Source organism: Mus caroli, unplaced genomic scaffold, assembly GCF_978045245.1.
Source record: "Mus caroli unplaced genomic scaffold, Mus_caroli_1 scaffold_13, whole genome shotgun sequence".
Taxonomy (NCBI): Eukaryota; Metazoa; Chordata; class Mammalia; order Rodentia; family Muridae; genus Mus; species Mus caroli.
The window spans coordinates 44249286-44276883 of record NW_028227268.1 but is presented as its reverse complement, the minus strand read 5'-3'; the positions used below and the strand labels follow the sequence as shown (position 1 = coordinate 44276883).

The 27598-nt window shown below is 50.2% G+C and overlaps 1 protein-coding gene and 1 long non-coding RNA gene across 2 annotated transcripts; one reads left to right on the top strand and one right to left on the bottom strand.

Moving 5' to 3' along the window:
- LOC115032523 (uncharacterized) lies at nucleotides 1-5400 on the top strand. Its single transcript, XR_003838179.2, has 4 exons — nucleotides 1-1414; nucleotides 1605-1683; nucleotides 4270-5080; nucleotides 5317-5400. It is a non-coding gene; the product is annotated as an uncharacterized LOC115032523 (long non-coding RNA).
- Nucleotides 1878-27598, bottom strand: Slc13a2 (solute carrier family 13 member 2). The gene is made up of 12 exons (XM_021177767.2): nucleotides 27453-27598; nucleotides 12182-12310; nucleotides 9896-10032; nucleotides 9603-9802; nucleotides 8584-8755; nucleotides 8342-8464; nucleotides 5357-5575; nucleotides 5089-5177; nucleotides 4696-4817; nucleotides 3643-3804; nucleotides 2902-3039; nucleotides 1878-2485 (listed from the first exon to the last, which is right to left on the bottom strand). Exons 1-12 carry the CDS (start codon nucleotides 27552-27554, stop codon nucleotides 2318-2320), a joined length of 1761 nt encoding a protein of 586 aa, XP_021033426.1. The 5' UTR covers nucleotides 27555-27598; the 3' UTR covers nucleotides 1878-2317.

Sequence of the window (27598 nt, the reverse complement as noted above, 5' to 3'; positions counted from 1 at the left end):
TGTGGGCCTATTTGCTGAGACTAAAGTCAGGTTAGGCCAAGGCACTACTTCATGGTCACAAAGCATGGCCCATAGGCCAACTGAGGACCTGATGACCTCCAGGGGAAAAAGGAACTTGTGTGCTTCTGGTACACTCATTGTTCTATAGGACATTCTCTGTACAAGGGACACAGCTCCATCTGGTAGACTGTGGTGAAGTGTTCCAGTCTGTTGGTTCTCCACAGCACTGGGGAGTTCATGTCTTGAGTTCTTGAGTTCCTACCAGGAGACACCCAAAACCTCTTGCTTCCCTGCCCCTGAAGGCAGTAGTGCTGGGGCTTGCATGCCTGCAGGGTGGTCCAGCATCCTGGGCTATCAGGCCTGACCTACCTGCTGCAGGCTGGAGTGGTTAGGCTGTTGTTATGGCCCTGACCCAGGCTGACAGGCCCTTCCCTCAAAGGCCAGCCAGGTCCTTGTGCTTTATTACCAGGCTAATGATGGTGATTAGGCCAACAAGGGCTGCCTGCAGCCTGGCCCTCTTCAACCCATCTTGCTGAGGAGGGCAGTGCTGAGCAATTGGGGGAGACAACACCTGTATGGCCCAACTATGGCCCTAATCTGGTTGCTGTCCACCTGCCCTAAAAAGAAAGGGCAGAGTCAGTAAGACTGCCAGCTGCAGGACAGGCAGTGTGACCTCAGTCTGCACCTGCCCCTCTGAGCAGGGATAACAAGGTACAGAGTTGAGTGAATACCAGCTGGATTTGGTGTCACTCAAGAGGCTGAGACAGGAGGATTATCGTGAGCTCAAAGCCAACCTAGTCTACATAGTGAGTTCCAGGCTAACCTCAGCTACCTTGCAGAAACCATTTCTCAAAAACTCAAATAAATGAGCAGGTAGTTTCTTATGTCCTGTGAAGCCTTCCTCAGTGCTGGGCTTCAGGTAACCATAGTAGCAGATTCTTCCTGTTGCCCTCTGGGAATCCACTGAATTATGGGGGACTATCCCTCCAGGCTTTGGGGGGGGGACTTTTGTGGTTTATGGCTGGCTGGCTGTACTTCATGTGTAAGGAATGCCAGGGGGGGGGCAGTGTGGGGGCAGAGCCACTCTCCTGACACACCTCACCCCCCCTGGATGCCTGGCATGTCCTGTCAGGATCCATGTCCCCTGGAGACAGCCATGTTCTTCCCAGATGCTCTCTTCTGGGATACCCAGCTCTGTAAGGATGCTGAATCCCAGCTGGGAGACAAGAATGAAGTATTTTCTGTCTTCATAGATAGGTACTCCTTTTCATTTGAACACAAAGCTGAGATATATTCCCTTTCCCCCTCTGCTGCAGAACAGAGCTGGGTCAGACTCTAGGAAACTCTTCAGATGAATCCCAGGTTTACACGGCACTATCCACACTGAGAGAATCAGGACTTCAGCCAAGGAGAGGTATTGATGCTCAAATGGATGGTGTCGTCGTCTCACCACGCCCCCTTTGCCAGATATATGCGTATCTGGGGGTCTATGAGAGAGTGGGGTGGGATGGGTAAGTGGGGAGATTGCTATATATCGTCCGGCTCTGGACTCTGAAGGCCATGACAGGTTTGAGCCTTTTCTTATGTGTCTAACCCTCATCCAGCTTCCTGCGGGCTGCCATTTTGAATGAGGGTCCATCTTTCTGAGCACCTGGCATGGGTCAGCCTGTCTCCTCTGATCTGGTGAGACCGGTTTTTCCAGCTGGAGGAAGGGTCGGTGAGGAATTGGCAGGGGCAGAGGGTTTTATGTAAATGTCCAGGGAGTGCTCTGGGAACGGGGAGGCCGGTTTTCCCAAAGGCACGCAGGGACTGGCAGCTCCCAATTAGCCGCTGGTGAAGTCACTGCAACATTGCTGGGTGGCTGCGCCCACTCCAAACGGTCTGGCAGGGGTGCGCGACCTCTGCTTGCAGGCCCTGAACACCGGGAAACACACCCGGACTCTACTGAAAAAGCCTTTAATGAACCTTGGAGTTCCTGCTCCCAGGGGCCTCCAGCCCAGAGTTTCAATAAATACAGGGCAAAGAGATCTGGAGGCCTAGCTGGGAGTCAGAGGGCGGGCGCTGTTGCCATGCATACAACTACTGAGGATCCCTCAGGCCACACCACACGCAAGCGTCCACGCACACCACACGGAGACACGAGCATCTTCCTCTTCACCGGAGAGCACACATAGGCAAACACACGAATACACGATTGCGCATGCGCTAGCCGATTCTGCACCTCTGTCCCGGGACTTGGAGTTTGGAGCGCCCTCTCCTGGCTCCGAGGAGTGGCACCGGCGGCTTTTCTCCTAGCAGAGCTAGGTTGTACCATAGTCTAGTGGCCTGGTACAGTGGAATTAGGCGGGCTGAGAAGGCACTGGCTTGTGTTGGAGTAGGCCCAGGTGGGAAATGTGTCCAGCTTGAAGATGGGGATACTCCAGCTGTTTATGGATAATGTAATAGTCAGCACTCCGATGATATTGAGCAGGAATCCCGCACGGGCCTAGGATGAGGCAAGCCAATGTGAATCAGAGACACATTCCTCAATTGTCAGGGCTACTCAGAACCCCTCCCATCAGCAAAGCCCTCCTTGGGAAGTCCTGCCTTCAGTCTAACCTGCAGTTTTAGGCAATGTCTTTGTCTCTTATTTGACTGATCCTAACAGGGAAAGTGGGGGTTCCTTATACATTCCTGGGGTTCTGGGCCTTGTTTTCTCTTAGGTCATTTCATTAAGTGGGGATGCTGCTCCCCCCACCTTCCAAATGTTCCCCTCCCCTTATTTGTGGCTTGGTACTGTAGAACATAAAGATGTCAGAGCTGCCCCCCACCCCCACGCACCAGGGCCAGCTCTTTTCTGGGAACCTCAGTGACCCTCAGGCAGGTGGAAGGCCGAGACGTTCCGACTTCCCCGCCACTCACCATATCAGACACTTTGAGGCCTCCAAAGGAGAAGACAATGGCGTTGGGTGGAGTGGCCACAGGTAACATGAAAGCCAGGGAGGCCGCCAGGGTGCAGGGGAGCATGACATAGAGGGGGTGAAGGCAGATGGCCTGTGCCTGGAGAGTGACAGTGGACATAACTGATCCCAATTCAGGCTCAGTGGGAAGGCTAGACCCCAGTTCTTCTGCCTCTCCCTTTTGGGGGCCTGCCCCACCCCTTTTCTCTCTTGTCATGAACCCAGTCCCTGGGCAGAGTGCTCTGGGTGACCTGGAGAGGGCCCCTTGACCTCTCAGAAGAGATGACTGTGCTGCCCTGCCCTGTGGGGTGCAGTGATGGGAGGGGCTCATAAAACTGATCTCAAAGGGGCTCAGGAGGTGTCATCAAAGGCTGTGGGAACACGCCTGAGGAGGAAGGGGCTGGGGACGCTCCAGGGAGCAATTTCACCCCCATCACTTCTGGAATGACCAGAACAGGGGATTGGGTGGGGAGGTGGGTGAGGCCTCCAGTCAGCCCCACTGGGATACTCAAAGAGTGATGTCACCTGAAACAGGTGACTCAGGGGCCAGAAAGCCTTAGGACCTAAGAGTTCAACATCCGGAGTAAAGGGGGGACACTTAGGAGGTTCTCTTCATGGAGAGGTTTAGACCAGCCACTGTGACCAGTGGGGGACAGAGAGAAAACAGAAGGGCTGCCGGGGGGAAGCTTCAGTGTCAGCTCACCATGGAGGCCAGGATGGGCAGAAATAGTGTAGTGGTGGCCACGTTGCTGGTGCACTCAGTGAAGATGGCCACCAATAGAGAGAGGATGAGCACGGTGGCTGATGGCGGTATGTACTGCAGCGGGGTCAGTTTGTCTCCCAGCCACTTAGACAAACCTGATTCCTGAAGCCAGAAGGAAGTGATATATATGAGACAGAACTGTCTGGGGTCCTCAGGTTCTCAGCTGGAACTCTGGGAAACCCTATCCCTACCCACATCTCTGTGGCCTTTAAGTCAAACAGCTGTGAAGGAAGTTGGTACCCAGCTGGAACCAAGGGAACTCCCTCCTGCTCCTTGAGACCAGTGGGATGAGAAGGGGGAGGTCCTACTGGGCAACCTGGCTATTTGTGGGTGTAATCACCTTACTTTCTTGACTCCTTGGAGTCCCCGGATCACCTGAGTCCTCTCCCTGCTGAGTATTAGGGCTTAGGGGGCCGTGCTCCTGACAGGGAGGGGGAGCAGGGCCGTGAAGAGGCTGGGAAGAGGCTATCGGGAAAATGGGCAAATCCCAGGGTAGGAAGAGCTCCTGGTCTGGCCCTGCCCATTGTCATGCCGGGCTGTGGGACCTGCTGCTAATGCTGTTTCCAGGCACTGTGTTCCTGTCTCCTCCACACCAAACAAAGTGCCTGGCCCAGACTGTCGATACACCAAGCACAGACCCAGGAATCTCCTATATCAACTCTTGGCTCAGCTCTGCTAGGACCTGGAGGTCCGGGGCTACAGTATCTGGAATTTCAGCTCTTTTTTTGGATGGAAAGTCAAGAGAAAGATGCTTCGGTCCCTGGAAGACTGTTATCTGGCGTCCTCTGGAGGCTTCCTCTGGAACTGCATCAAACTGACGCTAGCTTTGGTGCTTAGGCTCATTGCACTGACTTCAGGAGTACGTGGGTAGCGTGGGGGTGAGGCTCATTGCTGAGAGGACTACTCTCCTTTGAGCTTCAAGAACCCATCTCAGGAAAGGTGCTTAAGCCTAGGGTGGGACTATCCCAGGATCTCCCTCAGACAGGCTCTCACCTCACTGCCTTTGGCCAGGGCAAAGCCCCCACCCAGCAAGATCAGGATATTCCAGGGCATCTTATCGTTCACTGTCTTCCAGGTGAGGATGGCAGGAGGAGCCTTCAGCTTCCCTGGTTTTTCTACTCCCCAAGCAGACAAGGATGATCACCAAAAGTCAATAGGCCTCCCCTCCCCTCCTTCCTAAGTGGGTTCCTATCAGAGCTTAAGGCAGGTAGAAGGGAGCCCTCAGTCTCCCATCTCTGTAGGATTCCAAGTCTGTCCTTGAGTCCCTGTGTCTTTGGCAGGTCACCCAAAGGAGCTTTGCTGGCTCCTGCCAAATGTGGTCAAAGGCTATATACCTGCAGACAGGGGCTGCCGGAGACCCTTCCCAGCCCCAGGCCAGGTGCTTACTTGGGTCCTGGGTTAGTCCTGGAATCTTGGAGGGTATGATGAACATAATCAGGCTGATAAGGATGGCCACTGTCCCATCTGATGCCATGCTGTGGAAAGGGTGGGAAGGAAAGCTGAGTAGGGGACAGAGGAGGGTCCCTCCCATCAGCCTGCCCCTGAGAGAGACACCCTGTCCCTTCCCTAACTCCCTTCCCACCTTCTTCCTTCCTTTTCCTGCTCTCCGTGCAGATCTTCAGGCCTCCCCCTCTCCTGCTTTGGAAGGTCTCACCTTTGCCCTTTTTCATTGGCGAAAGCTGTGTCACCCCAGCCTGGGAAGAAGCCCGGCTCTCTCGTGAACCAGAGCACCACTAGCAGGACAAACAGGAAAGTGACAGCCTTCTCTGCAAAACTCATGGGGCCCAGCAGCCTGTGCTGGGTCTTGATGACCTGGAAGGCAGCCTGCTTCCGTTCCTCTTCCCCTTCCCCAAAGCCAAAGTTCTTCCGGAAGCTGTGGGCAGAGGCAGGGACAGTGTATAAAGGATCTGCACCAGGCATGGGCAAGCCCTAATGTCCTGGCTCTAGAAAAGAGTCCAAGACCCAGAAGGGCATCATGGCCTGGCTCCCCCACTCCAGACAGAGTCTCATATAACCCAGGCTGACCTTGAATCCCAGGCATCCATTATCATGCACAGATTATGTAGGACCAAACCCAGGGTTTCTTGCATTCTGGGTAAGCTCTCCACTAAGCCGTTGTTTTGTTTTGTTTTGTTTTTAGCCTAAGCTGTTCTCCATCTTTTGATCCTCCTGCCTCAGATTCCTGAGTACCTGGGTTATAGGTGTGTACCACCATGCCTGGCTTGGGATTGTGGCTTTCCTTCCTCTCTTCCTCACCGGGACCCTTCCTCTGAAGAGTCTCTTGTGTCGAGCCCTTCCTGTCCAGGATGAGAAGGATGAGCGGTCCAGACCCCAAGTGACTTCAGGTCCTGATGCTGAGTCCTCTTTTCATCAGTACTCCAGGAACTCCTACCAGTCTCAGATGTACCTTCCTAGTCCTAGCCATTTAGAAGGCTTTGGCTGCCTCCTCATGCTGTTTCTTAACATTGGCATTTAACTTTACACTTGAGTAAATCTTATCTCTTGCTGGTCTGTGAGTTTCTTGGGGTTAAAGAGCATGTTTCACACATCTGTGACTCATAGTATCCAACAGCCTGCTGATTTCATCAGCTACTCCCTTGCCCTGTAGCAGCTTCCAACCCTAACCCAGCCTCCTGTACCTTCCCAAGTGATTTGTTCAAAGTACAGCTAAACAGCTTGCTATGGCTCTTCTCTGCTTAAAAAGGATGGATGAATAACCACGATTCACACCCCAGTAACACTCAGACCACCATTCCAATCTATGTGCCCAGGAGACATCAATAATAGATTACAGACTCCAGTTCAAGTGAGCCTTAGCAGGGCACATGACTACTTTACTCCGTTTTAGGTTTGTAAGATAGAGTCTTGTTATGTAACTGAGATTGGCCTTGAACTTGTGATCCTCCTGCCTCAGCTCCCCAGGTATAGAGATGACAGGTATGTACCGCCACATCTGGCTACATAGATCTCAACATAGATCTCCAAACTTTAATAAGGAGTAACTCGGGGTTGAAATTTACCTCCTCATCCTGGCCTCAAGGACAAGGGACTCTATGTGACACACAAAGTTCCCTGTGACTGTTCCCCAACGGCTTCTTTGTACTATAGCTCTCGAGAAGCAGGCTGCCAAGACACACCCAGGTCATTCTGGCCTCTATGCTCTGTGCCTGTCCTGCCTGGATGCCTACCTGCACTTCTGTACCTGGCTATCAGCCCTGCAAGACTGATACCATGTCCAGGAACATTCTGAAATGGCCACTTCCTGTGCTTGCTTTTCTCACAGCTCCCACCATATCATCATCACCCGTCAGATGAAGTACAGCAAGGATGGGGATTTGCCTAAGGTCTGGGAGTCCGAGTGTCTAGGGCATGCATGCATGCATAGGCAAGCAGAAGAATCACCTCAAACACTTCTCTAACAAACTGTGCTCCTTGAGGAATCCCCAACAGCTCATCCAAGGACCATGGAGCACTATGGGAAGGTGCCTGGCTGGGGTCTTCAGGGCTGGAGAGATGGTTTAGTTGGTAAGATACTTGCCATGTGAACATCCAGATCTGAATTCAGTCCCAGCACTCATATAAAAATGGCTGTAGGGATGCAGAGACTAAAGGACCCCTAGGGTTCACTGGCTAGCCAGAGCAATCCAGATGACTTCCAGATTTATTGAGAGACCTTGTCTCAGAAAATAAGGGGATCCCCCCCACACACATATGCAGCAGATATGCAGCTCTGTCTTCATGTGGGCTCTCTAACAGTTGGAGCAGGCTGTGTCTAAAGCCTGTCTATATGTTTCCCTAACTGGGCTGCCTTGTCTGGCCTCAGTGGAAGAGGATGTGCCTAGCCCTGCAGAGACTTGAGGTACCAGGATCAGGGGATACCCAGGGGGACATCCACCTTCTCAGAGGAGAAGAGGAGGGGGATGGGGAAGAGACTTGTGAGGAGGAGACGGGGAAAGGGGGCAGTGATTGGGATGTAAAGTGACTAAATAAAAAAATAATAAAATAAGGGGGAAAATGAGACTCAATGCACATACACACACTCACACATACACATACTCAACACACATACACACTCATAGACTCACACACATACACACTCACACACATACTCTTACACACACATACATACACTCCACACACACTCATACACACACATAACACACACACATGTACACACACTCACACAGTACTCTCACACACATATTCACACACATACTCACAGTCACACACACTCAACATAAATGCATACTCACATACATACTCATACACACAAACTACATACACACACATAATTTCAGACTCACACTTACACATACTCTCACACACACTCAACATGCACACATATTCACACACATATTCTCTCTCTCTCTCTTACACACACACACACACACACACACACACACACACACACAGAGGGCATGGTTTTCCATCCCAGAATTCACCATTCCATCAGACTCATCTTGCCTGTCTGCTAACAGGGGCAGTATTCTGCACCCAGTAATTCTCTCATGTGGGAGGCCAAGAACCTAAAGAGAGGGAAGGTTTCTTGCAGCATGGTCCCCCACCACGTTGGATGAAACAGAGGCTCCCAGGGGTATGGGCAGGAAACTGGGCTTCTCTTACCTAAGGCACCACTTACTTGACACCCAGGAAGAGGACCTGTAGCCATAGCCAAGCCAGTAGCAGCAAGATCACCATGGTGGGGAAGGCAAAACCAAACCACGAAGCAAAGTTCACCACGTTACTATTTTCGGGGAAGATCCTGATGAAGAAGACATGGGCTGTTGTGTAACAGTGATCCTAAAACTGCCTTTTCCCATTTGTCACTCAGTGAGAGCGCAAGTCCCCTTTTGCCATGCTGCCCCCACCACCGGCACTCACGAGTTGACCTGGCCTTGGAGCACCAGGTTGGGCGTGGTACCCGTCAGGGTGGCAATGCCCCCAATGCTGGCTGAGTAGCAGATGCAGAGACTCAGGCCCTGGCTGAAGCGTTGGTGCTCTTTGGTCTTCTGAGCTCTTGGCTCCGAAGAAGCAGATACAGCCTGACCGTTATCTGTGAACGAGGAAAAGCATGTGGGGACAGGGACAAGAGTAACTGCAGGAGTCCTGGCTTCGTCCTGAGGCCTCCAGGGACCGTGGGCAGAGGCTGTCTCCAGATTCCAGCATTCTCTGGAGCTGTGGCCTTCTCAGACACGTTCTGGTTCAACATGTCTTGGGAAACTGAAGCACAGAGATGTGAAGAGGGTTACCTAGACCAAGCAGGAGCAATAAAGCCCAGAACACTTCCCATGTCCCGGACTTTAGCTCGCTTCTCACCAAACTCTTGGATGGCTGGGAATGAAGGGTCCTAGCACAGGGTGCTTCGCTCTTTGGTGTTTACTATTGTTATCGTTGTTACATTACCAGGGCTCCACACATGCTGGGCAACTGCCCTACCATTTTTAGTCCCATGGATCTTGGCATTTAATATTTTTGAAACAAAATTATTATGGTGTTATTATTGTTGTTAGTAATAACAATAATAACAACTATTTATTATTATTATTATTATTGTTATTACACACATGCATGCATATGCACACACACACGCACGCGCACGCCTCAGTACACATATGGAAGTCAGAAGACAACTTGCAGGAGTCAGTTCCCTCTTTCTATCATGTGGATCCCAGGGATCGAACTCAGGTCTTCGGGCTTGCTGGCAGGCACCTTTACCTCCTGAAATATCTCATCAACCTCCACTGGCATTTTAAATCTAGGAAAGCCTCAAAAAGACCTGGACAGGTTGGCCACTCATCTCTCTCTCCCCCATGGGCTCCAAGATGGAATACTCTTGTAGTCATGTTAGATTTTTCCAAGCATGGAGGGGTTGAGGACAGGGTCTGTTTCATGTCTCTTACCAAGCTTGGTCTCCTCCTTCTGGGGACTTGCTTCCTGGAGCTCAAAGGAAGGGTTACTAGTGCCTTCCTCCACATCCTTTTGTGAGCCCTGCAGCTGCTCCAGGACTGCATACCCGATGGGCAGCATCATGGCTGTGGTGGCTGTGTTGCTGATCCACATGGAGAGGAAGGCTGTGACCAACATGAAGCCCAGAAGCAGCCTAGAACCAAACAGACAGACACACTGCCACTCCAGCTGTCTTCCAGACATAGGATGCCTGTTTGTTCCTCCCACCTGGCTAGCACGGACTCACAGGGCGGGCCGCACTCCTATGATAAGGAGCACTCCAAGGGCAATGCGCTTGTGCAGGTTCCAGTGCTCCACGGCGATGGCCACCATCAGACCCCCGACGAACAATATGTTGGTGTCCTTGAAGTACTCTAAGCAGACCTGGGGGAGAGCAGGGATGTGTCTGAGACTCTGGGGTCTCCTCCTGATACCACCGAGCTTGTGGGGAACAGTCGTGACATCGTTACAAATTGGCATTCCCTTGGGACCTCAGAACCAAATGGAAATGGCCTTTGGGCCACCGACCGTTGACAGGAGTCAAGTTGCCTGTTCCTCCTAAACTCACTCCCTTCTCCTCTCAAAGACTAGCCTGAGTCCAGTTGTGGTTCAAGCTGAGAACTGGGAGATAACTAATTCTCTGCTCTTTCGAGAACGTATGTGTCGTCCCTGGGCCAGTATCAACACCATTCCCTGAGACTGGTTACAAGCCAAATGTTCAGCGGAGCTTGGTAGCTCTGCTGAAGTCCCCGGAGCAGGGATGCTGTGAATTCTAGGCCAGCCTGGGCTACACAGAAAGAAGCTGTGTTAGAATGAAGGAGAAGGAAGAGGACTAAGAGAAGGAAGAAGGGAGGGAGGAGGAAGAGAGAGAAGGAGGAAGAAGAGGAAAGAGGAAGGGAAGAGAAAGAGGAAAATCCTTTAGATCTAGGTGAGCTCAGGCGCAGGCCCATCTCTCTGGTTTGCTTCTCAGTTCTGGTGTGATTCAAACTCAAGAGCCATTACATTAGAAGTATAGCTGGGGGGCCGGAGAGATGGTTCATCAGTTCAGAGCACTTTCTGCTCTTCCAGAGGGCCTGGGTTCAGTTCCCAGTGTCCCCGGATGGTTCACAACCATCTTTTTTTTTTTTTTTTTTTTTTTTGGTTTTTTGAGACAGGGTTTCTCTGTATAGCCCTGGCTGTCCTGGAACTCACTTTGTAGACCAGGCTGGCCTCGAACTCAGAAATCCGCCTGCCTCTGCCTCCCAAGTGCTGAGATTAAAGGCATGCGCCACCACCGCCCGGCCACAACCATCTTTAACACCAGGGCATTCATGCCCTCTTGTGATCTCTGAGGGTACCAGGCACAAATGTGATACACATACATGTGCACATCAAATACAAACATCTTTTTAATAGAATGTGCAGTCAGTCCTCTGTTAGATTTTTGTATGTGGCGTCTGCATTCATGGATGAAGTAACCTCGTGTAGAAAATAGGCACTGGGCGGTGGTGGTGCACACCTTTAATCCTAGCCCTTGGGAGGCAGAGGCAGGCAGATTTCTGAGTTCGAGGTCAGCCTGGTCTACAGAGTGAGTTCCAGGACAGCCAGGGCTACACAGAGAAACCCTGTCTCAAAAAAATAAAACAAAACAAACAAAAAAAGGAAATAGGAAGAAATTGCATTTATTCTGAAGGGTACAGACTCTCCTGTGCATCATTATTTAAAGTCTTACACTTATTTGCATGCATGTTTTGAGTGTGTGCATGTGGTGTGTGTCTCTGTGTGTGTGTGTGTGTGTACATGTATTATGGCTCAAGTGTGGAGGTCCGAAGATGACTTGCAGGGTTGTTTTCTTCTTCTCCTGTGTGGATCCCAGGGACTGAACTCAGGATGCCTAGCTTGACAGCAAGTGCCTTTATCTCCTGAGCCATCTCCCAGCCCTATTTCCAATACATTATAGAAACTATTTATTCATATTAGGTATCACAAGGAAGATGTGCCCTTACACTACAAAACCTCTATACATCTTATGTAAGAGAATTGAGCATCCTGGGATCTTGGAATCCAAAAGGCGTTTTAGAACACACTTTGGCTTTGTGGAGACCAAGAGATAGATAGATAGATAGATAGATAGATAGATAGATAGATAGATAGATAGATAGAACAGTTGATCTTTTTGTTTGTTTTTGACAGGGTCTACCTACGTAGCCCAGGTTGGCCTTGAACTTAAGATCTTCCCATCTCAGCCTCTTGGGGCCAGCCTTACAATAATGTGCTACCAGGACCAGGTGTTGGGTGAGATCCTTAGTTGGCTGTCATAGGCCTCCTCTAGTTGCAGGCCTTGCACCTCTCTGGCAGGGCTCATCCCTCCTACTGTGAATGAACTCTCACAACAGCCACACGTTTCTAGGATACTCTCTGTCTCCTGACTGATCCTCTCTCATGACCTCTGCCTTCTTCCATGACCTTGTGATGAGGCTTCTTTGGTTCCAAGGCTCTAGGGAGGATTTTCCTTTTCCCTGTAGTCTTTCCTTCTGTGGATGGGGGTACTTACCTTGGAGGCTTCCATGATACCCATCAAAGGGAAGAGGATGATGGGGAAGAGGGCGGTGACAGCCAAGGGCAGGGCCTCTGTACACCACAGCAGTGCCATGAGGATGATGGAGTAAGCACAGTAGGCTTCCTGTGGGCAGGAGGAGGGAAGCAGAGCAGTTGGACAGCGCAGCTACAATCCCTTCTGCCCCCCAGAGAAACAGACACAGCCATTTGTACCAGCATGAAGAGAGCTTGTGAGCACTTGATGCAAGTCCAAGGTCCCATCTCAAGGTGGAAATGAACAATGAAGAGCTGGGGCGATGGCTCAGTTGGTAGAGTGTTCCTAGCATGCGTAGTGCCTCATATACAATCCCAAGCACCATGCAGCCTGTAAGCTCAGCCTTTGGGAGGTAGACACAGGCTAGTCAGGAGTCCAGCGTCATCCTTGACTACATAGAGTGCTTGAAGACAGCCTGGGCTATGCATGAAACATTATCTTAAGTTCTGCTTTCTGATGGTTTATGTGGCCAATAAAACCCTGTCCCAAACTTAAAAAAAGGTGTTCTCCTCTTGTTTTTGACCTTAGGGCCAAGACTGTTTTTGTTTTGTTTCGTTTTTCGAGACAGGGTTTCTCTGTGTAGCTCTGGCTGTCCTGGAATTCACTTTGTAGACCAGGCTGGCCTCCAACTCAGAAATCCCCCTGCCTCTTCCTCCCAAGTGCTGGAATTAAAGGCGTGTGCCACTGGCAAGACTATTTTTTTTTTTAATTTGTTTTATTTGAGACAGGGTTTCTTTTTGTAACAACCCTAGCCGTCCTGGAACTCTGGAGACCAGACTGGCCTTGAAGTCACAGAGATCTGCCTTTCTTTGCCTTCTGAGTCCTGAGATTAAAGACATGTGCCACCACTGCTCAATGGAGCTAAGACATTGTAACAAGTCTCATTTAGCTTAAGACTTATCAGGCCCTGCTCAGGACTCTGATCCTTCTCATATGTTGCTTTAGTTGGTGGTTCTGGGGTGAGGGTGGAACTTAGGGCCTTAGGCATGCTGGGAAAGGCTTCTGCCACTAAGTCCTAACCCAGGACAGAGTCAGCTTGGTGGCATCTGGATCCCTGGAGCCCAGGATCTATGGGTCTCAGTTTTGAAGCTAATCTTGTCCGAGGGAAGGAATCCCCAGGAGTTCTTTGAGACAGATCTCCTGTCACCTGCTTGGGCCACTCAGCATACAAACGAAGGCACAGTTCACTTTTACAGACTACGTGGGAGCCTCTTCCAGCCTTGCATTATGTAAGAGATTTGGGCCTACTCTGAGGCACAGATTTGAGGTACCAGAAATTCTCTATTTCCATCTTCTGGCCCACAGTTCCTGACCTTAAGCCTAGAATAGTCAGAAGCCAGACATAGGCTCAAGACATCAGGGGCCCAGCCTCCCTGGCAGGGCCTCTCCCAGGGCCAGGGAATGATTAGACAGAGGGAGGCCTAATTAGACAGTAGGGACGCCTGCCCAGACTGTTTGCTGAAAAAGGAACAGCGGGCAGGGGTTTTGCAGGCTGTGGGCTGGGACCCTTATCCGTTTAATTGTTTGCTTTCTCCTTATACCCAACAGCCTTAGTACTCTGATGAGGAGAGTTTCTTGGAGAGTGAGGAGGAGAGGCTCCAGGGAAGAGGAAACTGTTATTGAGCAACTAGGACTTCTGGGTTGAAAACGTAAGCACCATTAAGGTGGGTGTGGTGGTCTCCCTTTATGGATGTGCCCGAGAAGCGAGTGGCTTGCTCAAGGTCTTGAGAACTAGGGAGTGGTTGAGTTAGGACGGACAGGCACTCGGTTGAGAGACAGGATTGTGTAAGGTCATGTGCTCCAGAGGACACGCCCTTGGAAATGGATAGGAAGGTGCTCCTGGAGCTGCAGAGTCTTGGCTGTCTCTGGGCAAGTTCTCATTTCATTCAGTGATGTCAAGAATTGATTGAACACACTCAACCTCTACCCTTTCCAGTCCTGGGCCTGAACTCATCAACTCAGGGGTAGGGCCCCATGACCCTTGACCAGAGATCCTCCTGCTTCCACAACCAGCTGGTTTCTGCTGATGCCAGTTTTTTTCTTGTTCCTCTGTACTTGCCCTGGCTGGACAGACAACTCCTTACCCACCCCTAGGACTAAGGGCAGGTCACCCCCTCTGGACCCTTGTGCCCCAAACCCTAGAACTGCACATTCAAAGACAGGAGGTTGGAGGTCAACACTGTTGCTTCCAGAAGGCCCTGTGTCCTGTGGGTTTTGAATGCTCTTCAGTCACATTCAGTTGTTCCTTGAGGTCCCAACTGCCCTGGTTCGCCCATCCCCTCCCCATCCCCTAGTTCACAGAAAAAAGGAAAAAGGTGTAGATTGATTGGGTCAACCTATCAAAGTCCCACCAATAGTAAGTGGCAAACCAGGCCATCTGGCTCCTCAGCTCTGCATTTACCTTCCTCTGCTCAAGTCTTCCCTTCAGCAAGGGGCTCAGGCTCCCTGGGACTGGACAAGGAGAGAATTGGAGTTCTGAAGCCAAACAACCACCTTCCCAGGGCCTGGCACTGCCTACTGCCCAGATTCATCAAGGGGCTTTGCTTTATTTTGTGTGTGTGTGTGTGAATATCAGGTGTTGTTCCGCAGGAGCAGTCAGCCAGATTTCTCTCTGTCCTACAGCTTACCTGTTAGGTGAGGCTGGCTGCCCAGTGAGACTCAGGGGTCTTCCTGTGTCTACTTCCTGTGTCCACTTCCCCAGCACTGAGTTTACTAGCATGTACCATGAGACTCAGGTTTTTATGTGGGTCCTGGGGATTTGTGTCCTCGTGCTGTACCATAAGAGCTTCACCAGTCGGACTATTCTGAGTGCACACACAGTGTGGTGGCTCATGCCTGTGATTAGCATCTGGGAGGCTGAGGCAAACTCTGGGGATCATGCCACTCTCCTGCCTAAGTCTTCTGGCGTGTGCCACCCACACCCAGGCAAGGTGCTTCATCTTTGAGACCCCATTATCACAGTCAATGCAGCTGCCTGGAGAGATTACAGGTCCTGTATGTCTAGCATGGGGCCCCTATCCTCACCCACATGATAGCTATGCCTAGCTCCTCCAATGTGTCTCAACGTCCCATCTAGCCACCTTGACCCTGATGGATTTGGTCCTGTGTCCCCATTCCATCTCCCTAGCATAGTGACTGTTGCTCATTTGTCTTTACTGGACTATGGATTTTCAGCTGGGACATGAAATCCTGGGACCTGTGAACTTCGATGAAAGAACTAAACTGTTCCTTTAGATGTGTCTAGTGATGGCTATGAGCACAGCCAAGGAAGAAGTCAGCACAGACTGCCCTGGCTCACAGAAGGCTCACTACGAGCCTGGCACATCATGTTTACACAGAGAAGCATTCACCAGAAGCCATACCTTACTACGCATTATCATAGCTTACCATTCCTTGGCAACCATATGTTACCACACCTTACTATACCTTATCACACCTTAACATATTTGCCATACCTTGCCACATCTTACCATACCTTACTCCATCTTACTTACCACACCTTACCCTACCTTCCACATCTTACCATACTTTGCCATACTTGGCCACACCTTCCACAGCTTTCCGTATCTTGCCATACTTTGTCTGTCTTTCACTTTGGAGTCAGTGACTAAAAAGCGATGTTCAACACTTGATTATAAAGTAGGCTTTGTGCAGTATCGTGATGTATGTGTAAGCCTAGGACTTGGGTGGGAGGCAGAAGGGTCAGGATTTCAAGGCCATACTCAGCAACATAGGGTGTTTCAGGCCAACCTGGGCTACATGAGACCTTTACTCACAGCAAAAACTGAAACCAACCAAAGAAGCAGGGCCAGACAGATGAGATGGCCCCGTGGATAAAGGCACTGCCATCAAGGCTGCAATGCGAGTGCAAAACCTAGACTCTGGAGAAAACCAACTCTCACAAGTTGTCCTCCACATATACCATGACACACATGCACATACACACAATAAATAAACAAACATACCCATAGTTATAAAATAGCTCAAAGTCCAACAATAAAAATGTAGGCTTTGTTTTGGACAAGTTTGCCCATGTAGGAAAATGACATGTTTTGCGCATGTTTGAGGTAGGTAAGGCAAAGGTGTCTGTTTTAACATAGAAATAAAACCTTAAAAACAGGATTATGGAGCTGAGACTCATCTGTGTTATTGTCACTGTGTGTGTGTGTGTGTGTGTGTGTGTGTGTGTGTGTAATGTGTGTGTGCATGTGTATGTGTACAAGGGTTCATGTGCATGAAACTCAGACACTGGGAATCTAACCCACCATTACACAACAATCCTTTTAGCCACTGAGCTGTCTTCTCAGCTCCCCATTGTTGTTATTGGTTGGTGACTTTGTTATAGATATTTTGTTTTTGAGACAAGGTTTCACTAAGTTGTCCATGCTGACCTCAAACTCTGGGACTCAAATGACCCTCTCACTTCAGCCTCAGGAGTAGCTAGGACAATAGGCATATGCCACCTGGCCTGGTTCTGTTACAAACATTGGATTGTAGCTATACTGGCCACCTGCCCACATGGCTTCTGCCCGTCACCTCTAGATCCCTCTCAGCATAGTGTTTGAAAATGGCACCAGCAAGGAAAGACGTTATTTCTAAACCTCAGCGGGGTTTTCCTGGAAACCATGATTCATAACTGCTTTCCTCTGCCAGTCTTTGTTGTTTGTTTTACACATTTTCAAGTAATATTCTGGGCAATGCCTGTGGCCTGGCAATGCCTTGAACCACTTTTTGAAAGTAGGAAAGTTCAGCTTGGAGCTAGTGTGCTGCCAGGGTTCTGTGAGTTCTGTGGTTAGGTGCCACCGTCCGGGCACTGCCAAGGGGCAGGGCACTGGGGCGACTTTCTCTCCTGTGCCACGCTATGTCTGACTCCAGGTCGGCACCCCAGGCTCTAGGGATGGGGACTTCAGGAAGGCCTCACTAAGACTCATTGTCTGACATCCAAGAACTGCGGACGTGGGTTGGCAGCCCTGACATGCAGCCCTGCTGGCTTATATGCTGGCCTCTGGCAGCTCCCCAGGGCCACTGAGTGGCACAGATCTCAGGGGCACAGTTTCCTTTTGGGGGGAGGGCAGAGCCTGTACCAGGACCTAGAGTCCATGCAATAGAAGAGTTTTGTACTGAGCTCTTTCTGCCTCCTCCCTCTTCAGACCTGGAGGGGAGCTGCTCCCAGCTCTCGGTCTGGATTGTAACACTGAAGCAACTTATTCTTGGCTTGGTAACTAATTCTTTGTTGTTTGGTAGCTCAGTGCCGGCAGGCATGCCCTGCCCAAGTTCTCTGAGTTCCATACTGAGTCTGGGTGCCCTGTATCATATACTTTTCACTTTTGCAGGCACTGTTCCAGTTTGGCCAGACATTCTCTCCCGTGATTCCCTCAAGCCCTCTGTCCTCACTCATGGTCACAGAGACCTTTGCACGGAAGTCCTTCTTTTTGGACCTTGTCTTCCTCCCCATTTTGCCCAGCAGATGCCCACTCATTCCTAGATCTTCAACCAGGTATTCTTTTGTCAGGGGAGCCCCTCCTACATCTTTTCTTTTTGAGACTGAGGCTGGCTCTATGGATCATGATGGAATCTCTGCCTTCCAAGGGCTGGGATTACATGTGTGCGCCACCAGGCCTGGCAGCATTCAGTTTTATGAAATATATGAGTATCAGTCTTTGTCATTGGACCATAGACTGTCCAAGTCTGCTTCTGCTAAAAAAACGAACAGACAAAAACAGTGAGCAGATGCACTGCCTTGTAAGATGTGATTCATGCCCAGCTCCACCTTCAGGGAGTCCCAGAGTCTCTGCATGCTGGCTACGTGGGCTGGCCTGAAAAGCCAGAAGTAAACAGGGAGGGTAATGCCTTACAGGAGCCTCCACGTCCAAGGCTGGGGGCTCATTTATTTCACTGTGGAAAGAACTCATCTGCTCAAAACCTGAGTTCCCAGACCCAGCATGGTTGGTGAATCCTTGGACAAACCACTTATTGCTACATCCTCAGACAATCCCCTTAACCTCGCTTGGGTTTTTTTATGCCCTAAAACATATGAAAGGTTGTTTGTTTTTTTTCCAGCTGTACACAGATGTGTCTCCTTCATGGGAAAAAAAAGAAACATCTATCCTGGTGAGGATAGGATAGGGAGGAAGTGGGCTTAACAGGTATGGCTGAGTGGAAATGGGCCCCACCTGGTGAATGGTGGGTGGGGTTTGTCAGAGAGTAAAGTAAGTGTTGGCCTTCAAGAGAATCAGGCAGATATACGAGGCACACGTGGAAATGACGGTGCCAGAGAAGCCAGGGCAGACAACGGCTATGGACAGCATAGCCTTTAACCACAGGCACAGCACAGCACAGTTCTGAGGTGATAGCAAACGCCCACAGTCTCAAAGGTGCCCTAGGTCATTCCTCCTGGTAATTGAAGGTTAACCTGGGGTGGAGATGACAGGCTCACAGCAGGCTACTCCCACTGCCCTTGAGCCCCAGAAAATGGGAATGCTGCTACCAGGGTACAGGGACATTCTCAGGGTTTCAAGCAAGCTAGGACATTTAGGTGGCAACTTGTTAAGCACCTCTGCAAAGGAAAGCCCAGAAGAGTGAGGCTGCCAAGAGGAGATGCCCTTTGCTGAGCCCCCTACGGCTGGAGCGAGGAAGACTTCCAGGGAGGAGATGCTGAGTGGGAGCTGAGGGGAGTGTAGGAGTTCAGCTGGGGCAACAAAGGACGGGTGGAGAGTAGATACAGAGGGGTGGGAAATGAGGCAGAAAGGTCAGGCAGGGGCCTGAAGAGATGTATACTTGACAAGAATCTAGAGAGATCTAGAACCTTATCTAGAAGATAGGCCAGTGAAAATGGAAGGCTTTTGAAGGATTGAAGCAGAGAGAGATACAGAGAGGATGGAGTTTTAATTAAGCAATTACTTGAAGGCTGGGGTGATGTTGGACAGTGGAGTCTGTGCTTAGCATACAAGAGGCGCTGGGTTCCATCGCAGCCCAAGAAAGAAAGAAAGATGATGAAGCACAGAAGGAAGGCCATGTAGGTGATATGGTGGCACGTGAGAGCATTTGTATACATTTGTAGGGGGGCCTCTGATAGGGGTTTCTTACCCAGGGTTGGGAACCAGGAACCCCTTCACTGTCTGAAGAAGGCTTGCATTTTTTTCAGACTAAGCCTTTAAAACATACAAAATAAAACGGCACAGGACTGTGAAGAAGGAAATCAACCATACTGAAATGAAGAGAGAATATGTGTGTGTGTGTGTGTGAGAGAGAGAGAGAGAGAGAGCGCATGCATGAGTGTGTGCATGAGAGTGTGTGTGTGTGCATGCACTCGTGTGTATGTATGTGTGTCTGTGTATATGTATGTATGTGGTGTGTGTGTCTGTGTGATCTTTCCCAGGAATAACAAATAGATGATAATTGCCTGAGCCCCATCCCATCCCCAGCTCCTTTATCTTGCAGCAGGAGTGTGTTCTTTCCCATCTCCTACTTTCAACTGAGGACCAGCCAGGGAAAGCCAACTCTCGTCCCCACTGAGCAACGGTACAGAGTGGTCCTCTTCTAGAGACTTGCTAGGCTAACAGCCCCCAGTGAGGAACACTTGAAGTCACTGTCTACTTTAAAGCCTCAAGAGCCTCCACCTGCCTTTGAGGCTCTGCCAAACACAGTGATGGCGGCTGGTGCCTTGGTTTGTTCTCATTTGGGTGAATGCTGTGACCTGGTTCCTGTTGGGAATGGCTTCTGAACAAATACTATCTCTGAGAACAGAGGAAGAGTCGTTCCTAGCTCCCTTCTCATTCCCTTCCTTCCAAAACAAAGCGATCTCTCTCTCTCTCTCTCTCTCTCCCTCTCTCTCTCTCTCTCTCTCTCACACACACACACACACACACAATTTGATCCAAATGCAATTTGATCCAAATGTGAACACCTTTGGCCAGATGCAGTTTAGGAAAAGCTATGTGCACTTTTTAAAAAAGTGTTTCTCCATAAAGCTCTGGTTGTCTGTAGACAAGGATGGCCTCCGACTCTCAATGGCTGGGTCTAAAGGCATGTGCCGCCACCATCTGGTACAAGCACAGTTTTGATCACAGAATGGAAGAAAGTCAGAAACCAAAGCGTTTTCTGAATGCATTGCTAGGGACTGGCAATGTGAGGCTACAGCCAAACCTGAAGATCTCAACAATGGGTCTCACTTAGATGCTAACTGATAGCTTTCTCAATGCCAGGCATAGTAGAGGTACTAGGATTGCTAAGGTTAACAATACACCCCATCAACCTTTCCAACCCATCACAGAGATGTTAGGTCAGATACAAGCCGGGTACCACATGGCCATTAAGTGAACTAAAGATAATTCAATAATTCTTGATCTGCAACATTCCAACTCCTCACAATTAGAACATTTTAACCAATCCCTTGCAAAATCTTCAACACAGCTATGCCTTTGTCAGAGAACTTCCTCTCCCTCCCTCTCTCCTTGTCAAGGTCTCACTAAATTACCAAGATGCCCTTGACCTCTTAGGCTCAAATAATCCTCCTGCCTCAGTCCACCAAGTAGCTTTGAGGATGACTCCTAACTTCACAGTTTGTGCCTGGAGCCAGACCTGCTCCAGTTGCTGCAGAGTGGGCTCAATCAGGCTGAGTGACACGAACCGGCATTCCCACAGCCTGCTGGGCATTGGATTGTCCCAGTAGCCCAGGTCTCCATGCAGACCTGGTTTTACCATCAAAGAATCTACCTTCCTTTCCCACGATGCTCCTATGGGTGCCTATGAGCCAGGTCACGATTTAGTAATCAGCAAGTAAAATCAACATGAGAGTACTTTCTGTCTCTATTTCAAGGTATCTCCTGTATTTGGGGGAAGGCGGGGGTGACTCTTTCAAATCTTGCTTCTAGATGAAACCTATCTCTGTACATTCCAGCTTCCCTTCTCTGCTGGGGACCACCACTCACCATTTGGGGCTATTGACAAGATACACCTCTGTATTTCATAGAAGCATCCATGCATCAAAGGCTCTGGTGGGGCCGACAACTCATCTGAACAGCTGTGGGGAAGTGTGGTATCCACATAGGGCCCAGGGCCTTCTGTGCTCTGCAGGAGCCAGGGGCAGATGGGAAGGGTGTGGGGGTTTATGGAACCCTAGGATGGGAAACCCTGGTGCTGGGGTTGTATCTCCTTCTCACAAAGGCCCTTGGTGATCGGAAGGCCTGCAGATGTGTGACAACGGCCTGGAGTGGGTGAGAACCCTCTGTCACCTACCTGGCTCCAAAAGCCATGCCTTATTCTCTGTCTTCTCTTAGAGATGGGAAGCCTCAGTAGACAGAGAGTCTACATCCCTTGTATAGGTGCTCTCTGCTCTGGGGACAGGAGTAGCTTGTCTGAGGATGCACAGAACTGTGTGTCCTGTGGCCATGCTTAAAGAATTCTGCTCTTTTCTGTTCTTAACGGAGAACACGACGCCATGACTGAGTTTTGCAGAGGATCTTTTTAGGTTCCCGGAGGTTTTGCATTTTTGACTGACATTTATAGGGACCCGAATGTGCTCTTTATCCCTTCTTGCCTGAAGCATGAAGTCCCCACTTCTTCCCCAGCTTCACAGGGCTGCCATCGGCTGCCCTCTCCCCTTCTTTCTGAACTTCACTGACATGGAACCGTAGTCGCGCAGGCCCCCACCACAGCACTGGCGTTTGCCCTGTCAACTTGCCAAGCTCATCCTTGCGTTGGCACTTTGCACCTACTGCGGGTTCTGCCTGGACAGTTCTTCACCCAGAGCTGGGTCTAACTGGCTCTTACTGCCACTCTGGTCTTAGGGTAACTGTCCACTCCCTGGGAGGCCTGACTTGAGCTCTGTACTAAGGGCAGCTAGCTCCTCCCCAGTTCATATATGTCAACACTTGCCATAACTCTTCTACAGCGTGGGCAGTATACAATCTTTTGTATCTGTCCCTATGTCCCCCTCTGTCCCCTGGGGATGACAAGTCCCCCACTCATCTCTCCAGAACTCATAAATGGTGCCTGCCACACAGCACCGAGTGCGAGGTTCACCCATAAGGGTGACGAGTTTCTGCCATCGTGCCTGAAGGCTGGGCAAGTGCCACACTGTACTGTATCAGCTGACACCATCCAAAGGGACAACATTTCATGACATTGCCTGTCACTCGTTTCATACAATGGTTATTGCAGGTCGTCTGCTTTTCTGATGTCTGTCCTCTGTCGCCTCTCACAGCTGTGGTTCCACCTGGACACTCAGTCTATCTTGACTCCTTTGAGGTAGCCACTGCCTGTTCTGAGTGCTCCAGCCCTCTTGCTACATCTGTGTGGCGCAAACACCTGTCTCTTCCTCTAGACCCTAACTATGTTTCCCGCAAAACATCTGTATTTTGTCCTATGACTCTGGGAAAGAGCCAGGAGGTCACACGCATTGGTGAGAGAAAAGAGGAGGGCTTGGCTGGGTGGTCATGAAGGAGGAGGGTTTGAATTCAGGGATCGGTCATGGGGGACCTCCTTGCCTCTCTAGACAGCTTCAGACAGAGACTCTAATAGCAGATTAGTGTCTCAACTTCTTTTTCCAGATGGCATCGGAAGCAAGTTACATCACCCCTCTGGGCCTCAGTTTACATGTCTATGAAATGTAGGCAGCGGCAGTAACATCGTGGTCAAAAAGAGGTCTCTGGCTGGGCGTGGTGGCACGTGCCTTTAATCCCAGCACTTGGGAGGCAGAGGCAGATGGATTTCTGAGTTCAAGGCCAGCTTGGTCTACAGAGTGAGTTCCAGGATAGCCAAGGCTACACAGAGAAACCCTGTCTCAAAAAACCAAAAAAAAAAAAAAAGAAAGAAAAAAAAAGAGGTCTCTTGTGGAAAATAACTGAATTAAGTCTTCAAGGTGCTTGGCCCAATGCCAAGCACATAAAACACATTTAGTAAACGTTAACTGTTTTATTACGGAGGTCTGAACCTTGGCTTGGGCTCTCCTTCCCATGTTAGGGGGCAGAGAGTAAGTCAAACTCCCAGCCTCACAGATTAGGAAGAAAGTAAACAAATATACGCTTTTTTTTTTTTTTTTGAGACAGGACCTCATTTATACCAGGCTAACTTCAAACTCATTGTGTAACTAAGGATGACCCTGAACTTCTGAACTTCTGGTCCTCCTGTCTCCACATCCCAAATGCTGCGATTAGAGGACTGTGCCACCATGCTCAGCTTCTACAGTGCTAGAGACTAAATCCAGGGCCTCATGTATGTTAGGCAAACACTCTCTGCCCATGGATGACATCCTCAGCCTCAGACACATCCTTTCAAACAGGGACTGCTCTGTAAATAAAATGCCGGGAGTGACCAGTGTGACCTGACGGGGGGAGGGGGGGCGGCAGCCTCGGGGCTCGGGGGTCGGGGTGGAAGAGCTTCTGAAATAGATTGAAGTGGGACTGTAAAGGAGAATGTACCTGAGAGAAGACACCAAACAGAAGAGGGAAGGCTGCCAGCAGCAGCAGAGGTGGGATGCAGGGAATGGAATCTGAGCAACTGTCCTGCAGTCGGGAGCCTCGGGAGCCAGGGCATCGTAAGTTCATACTGGTTTCTAAGTCAAATAGGAGTATGGGGTTGGAAGGAGGTCTTGGGAAGGGGTCTGATAGCAGGGTGGATGTCAGGAAAGTAGGGACAGGTGAGGAAAGACAAGATAGAGAGGCTGCCCAGGTGGCACTGATGTCATCCAGAACACAAAGGTTCCCAAGTTCTGACAGCCCCGCCCCCCCCCCCCCCCATGATTGGCTGATTTTAGGATCGTTCCCCCAGACTGGTGACTTGTGCTAAGATCATCTCTGGTGATACTGGGCAGTGGTAAGGAGCCACAGTTCTTGAGCAGAGAAAGGAAGATCAACAAACCGGGCTTTGCCCTGAGCTGCATCGCCAGGCTGTGGTTAGTGGGTAGGCATTAGTGGATGCACGGTGTGTTTTCCATTTATAGGAGTCTCAACTTAGAATGAGTTTACTAGGATTGAGAGGCCAAATCTTTTAAGTGCAGACTCCATTTTTAAGAACCTGACCTAAGTTTGAATTCAGGTAAACTAACAGGTCAGTACCTAGCATTGGTTTCCAAGTTACCCCCCCACAACAAAACCTGAACCTAACTCCAGTCTCTAGACTCACCCCCAACAAGACCAGCGTCTCCAGGTTATTCCCCCTACAGGTTTACACCCCCTGGTTACAAGCCCACCTCCTGCCTAACGACCACCAGTGCAGAGGGAACTAGAGATTAAGTTTATGATTTGATTCCCAGCACCAGCCAATTATGCTAAAGGCCACAGCAGCTTTCCAATTAGATGTGCACTCACCCCACCCCCTTGCTTGCTGCTTTCTATAAAACCTTGCCTGATAGATATCCCGGGCTCCTCTTCTCACCATGAACCATCCTGTGTGACTGCCGGACGGTGTGCCTGGGAGCCCAAGCTAGCTCGAATAGAATAAAAAGACCCTGCGGTGACTTGCACCAGATCGGCTCCTGTCTGTTTTGGGCTAACACTTCCCTGGCACTACAGGATCATAATCCAGACACTTTGGGAGTGTGCTGGGAGGACTGCTGGTGTGTGAGTAGGTGGGGGAAAGTGGACTCTTCAGAATGGCCGGAGACATGGCTAGCATCAAAGGCACTGAGACATTTCTCAACGAGACGATGACGGAAAGTCTTCTGAGGTGCCAGGCTGAGCTTTGGTTTCGATCTGGATGCCAGGCTGATTATAGAGAAATATTTGTGTGGATCAAATACCCAAGACAGTTGGCTGATACAACTGTAGAGGTCTGGAGTAGGATCGGGGAGGTTCTTGTTTTGTTTTTGAGGCAAGTTCTGACCACTTAGCCCCGGCTGGCTTTGGTTTCATGATCTTGCTACTTCAGCCTTCCAAATGCTGAGATTAGAGATGAGTGATACCACACCCAGCTAGAGGGATGCTTTTCCAATTATGAGACAGTGTACAATTACCTGGCCAGGAATCGGGAGGGGTTGGAGTGGGTGTGTGTGTGTGGGAAGACAGGAAGGATGCTGGGAAACCTGCAGAGAAGGAGTCACTGTCTCTCAGACAGAGAAGGTGTCACTAAAGTCAAGTGAGGGCAAAGAGGGTGTGACCATCTGGGACAAATCTTGCTGCAGGATTGAGGGTGGGTCTTGGGTTAGGACCCTGGAAGCTAGTGGGACTCTGGATAGCAGTGTCAGGAGTGAGGAAAGAAAGCACATGTGTGTGTGTGTATGTGTGTGTGTGTGTATGTGTGTGTGCAGGCACACTCTGAGGCTTGCTACCAAGAATGGTTATAGAAAAGGAAGGCAGGCACAGAGAAAGAGTGACTGTGACCTGCAGGGTCTTGACAGTTTGCCATGAGAAGCATAAAATCTGGTTTATATGGCGATGGGCTCAGTCAAGCAGGGAAGGAGAAATTGACCACAAATTCTTGTGTGGGATAGGAACCCAAGGTCCAAATGAGGACCTGGCCTCTCAGGACAGTTGATTGAGTCAACAGAGGGCAAGCAGAAGCAGGTGGCAGGGCCAGGTACAGCAGAGCAAACCCCAGAGCTTCACACTCCCGCCACTGCACACCATCCTTTCACCCAAAGGCACAGCTTTCTCGAGACTCAGCTCCCCTCTGCCACGTGACCCCGGGGCAAAACAATGAATCTTTCTGAGCTACATGTGCCTCTCCCAGGATGGTGGTGGTGTCACACGTGTTCCAGCCTGTCTGAAATCTATCTGAGCAATCCCCCGCTTAGAGACGCCACTTGTCTGAGAAAGGTCATCTCCAAAATCAGTCTGGCCTTATCACTGGGCAAGTGTTGGGGGCCGCATCCCGAGCCTTCTCCCTCACAGATAACGCAAACCCAAGGCCTTCCTGGATTGATTTCCCTAATCTGTAGCAACAGATAGTAGCTCATTGGGAGTCCCAGGGGCATGGGATGCTCCAGGGCCAAGATTCAGTGTCAGTTTTGGAGACAGGGCCACACCACTAGCTCTGCCCCCACCCATCCATGTCCTTTGCAAAGGCAGCTAGACTTTGAGGCTGAGGTATGAAGCCCTCTTGGAGCTTCCTTTCCCAAAGCTCTAGGATACTTTCATTCAAATCTAGGGATTTTCCCCCCCCCTGAGACAAGGTTTCTCTATGTAGCCCTAACTGTCCTGGAATTCACTCTGTAGACCAGGCTGACCTAGAACTCACAGGGATCCACCTGCCTCTGCCTCCTAAATTTTGGGTTTAAAGTTGTGCACCACCACTACCTAGCTAAAATTTAGGGATTTTTTTTTTTTTTTTTTGGTCTATGTTTTTGTTAGTTTTGATGGTGCTAGGGATTATTAAACCCCAGGTCTCGCACAACACAGACAAAACCTTACCATTGGGCTGTATCCCCAGACCTCCAGGCTAATTTTAAATTTGTCATATAATGCCCCTCCTCCTCCAGACAAGGTCTCTCTACATAGCCAGGGCTGTCCTTGAACTCAAAGATCTGCCCGCCTCTGCTTCTGAGTGCTGGTATTTTAAAGGTGTGGCCACCACGCCTGGATTAATGTTAATTTTTTTACAGAGAAACCACAAAGGACATAGAAACCAAGCTCCAAGGCACCAAGTTCTGTCCTGGGACTTTGAATAACTGACTTACCTTCCTTTTCCCCATCTGCAAAATGGGACAGTGGGACCTGCCCCATAAGATGAAGCACAGAATCCCTCGATGCATGTCACAGGCACGGGTGGGGGGTGGGGTTTCAAATGAATAACCTCTTGAGATGGGAAGGAGGCAGGCACCTTGTGCTCTGGCTGTGCGCACTGAAAGGGGTCCCCCTCAGTGGGCCACCCGTGAGACTGCAGGTGAGTTATTTATCTTAGTTTTACCTGGAAGGGTACAGCTGCCTGAGGCCAGCTGTCTCCTACTTATCCTCTCAAAAGCTAGTTACCCACTTGGCTCTTCCTGTCCCTGGCTGGCACTGAGCTCAGCGCTAATGGGCACACAATAGTCAGATAAACTCATCTGTCGGCTCCTGCATTTCCTTTATGCAATTGGCTTTCTGACCACAAGCCAGCAGGCTCCAAAGTACTCGAGCAGCTGAGTGCCCTGCGGAAACCACCCTTGGCTCTCAGGAAAGACCAGGAGGTGGTGGCTTCACTTTCTGGGGAAGGGAGGTGAAAAGGAAAACCTAAGGATGCCCCACTTTGACCCCGACGATCTCTCCCTCGTCACCCCTCGAGTCACTTATACTGTTTGAGACCCACCAGTCCTTACCTTAGTTTGGACAATGAGTGGCAGAGGCAACAGGAAAATGGGCAGACATAGCACAATCAGGTAGGAGCGATAGGCCCATAGTGCCTGCCAGCAGGTGGCCATGGTGAGGACCAGCCTGTCCCAACAACTGCTTCCAAGAGCTACGA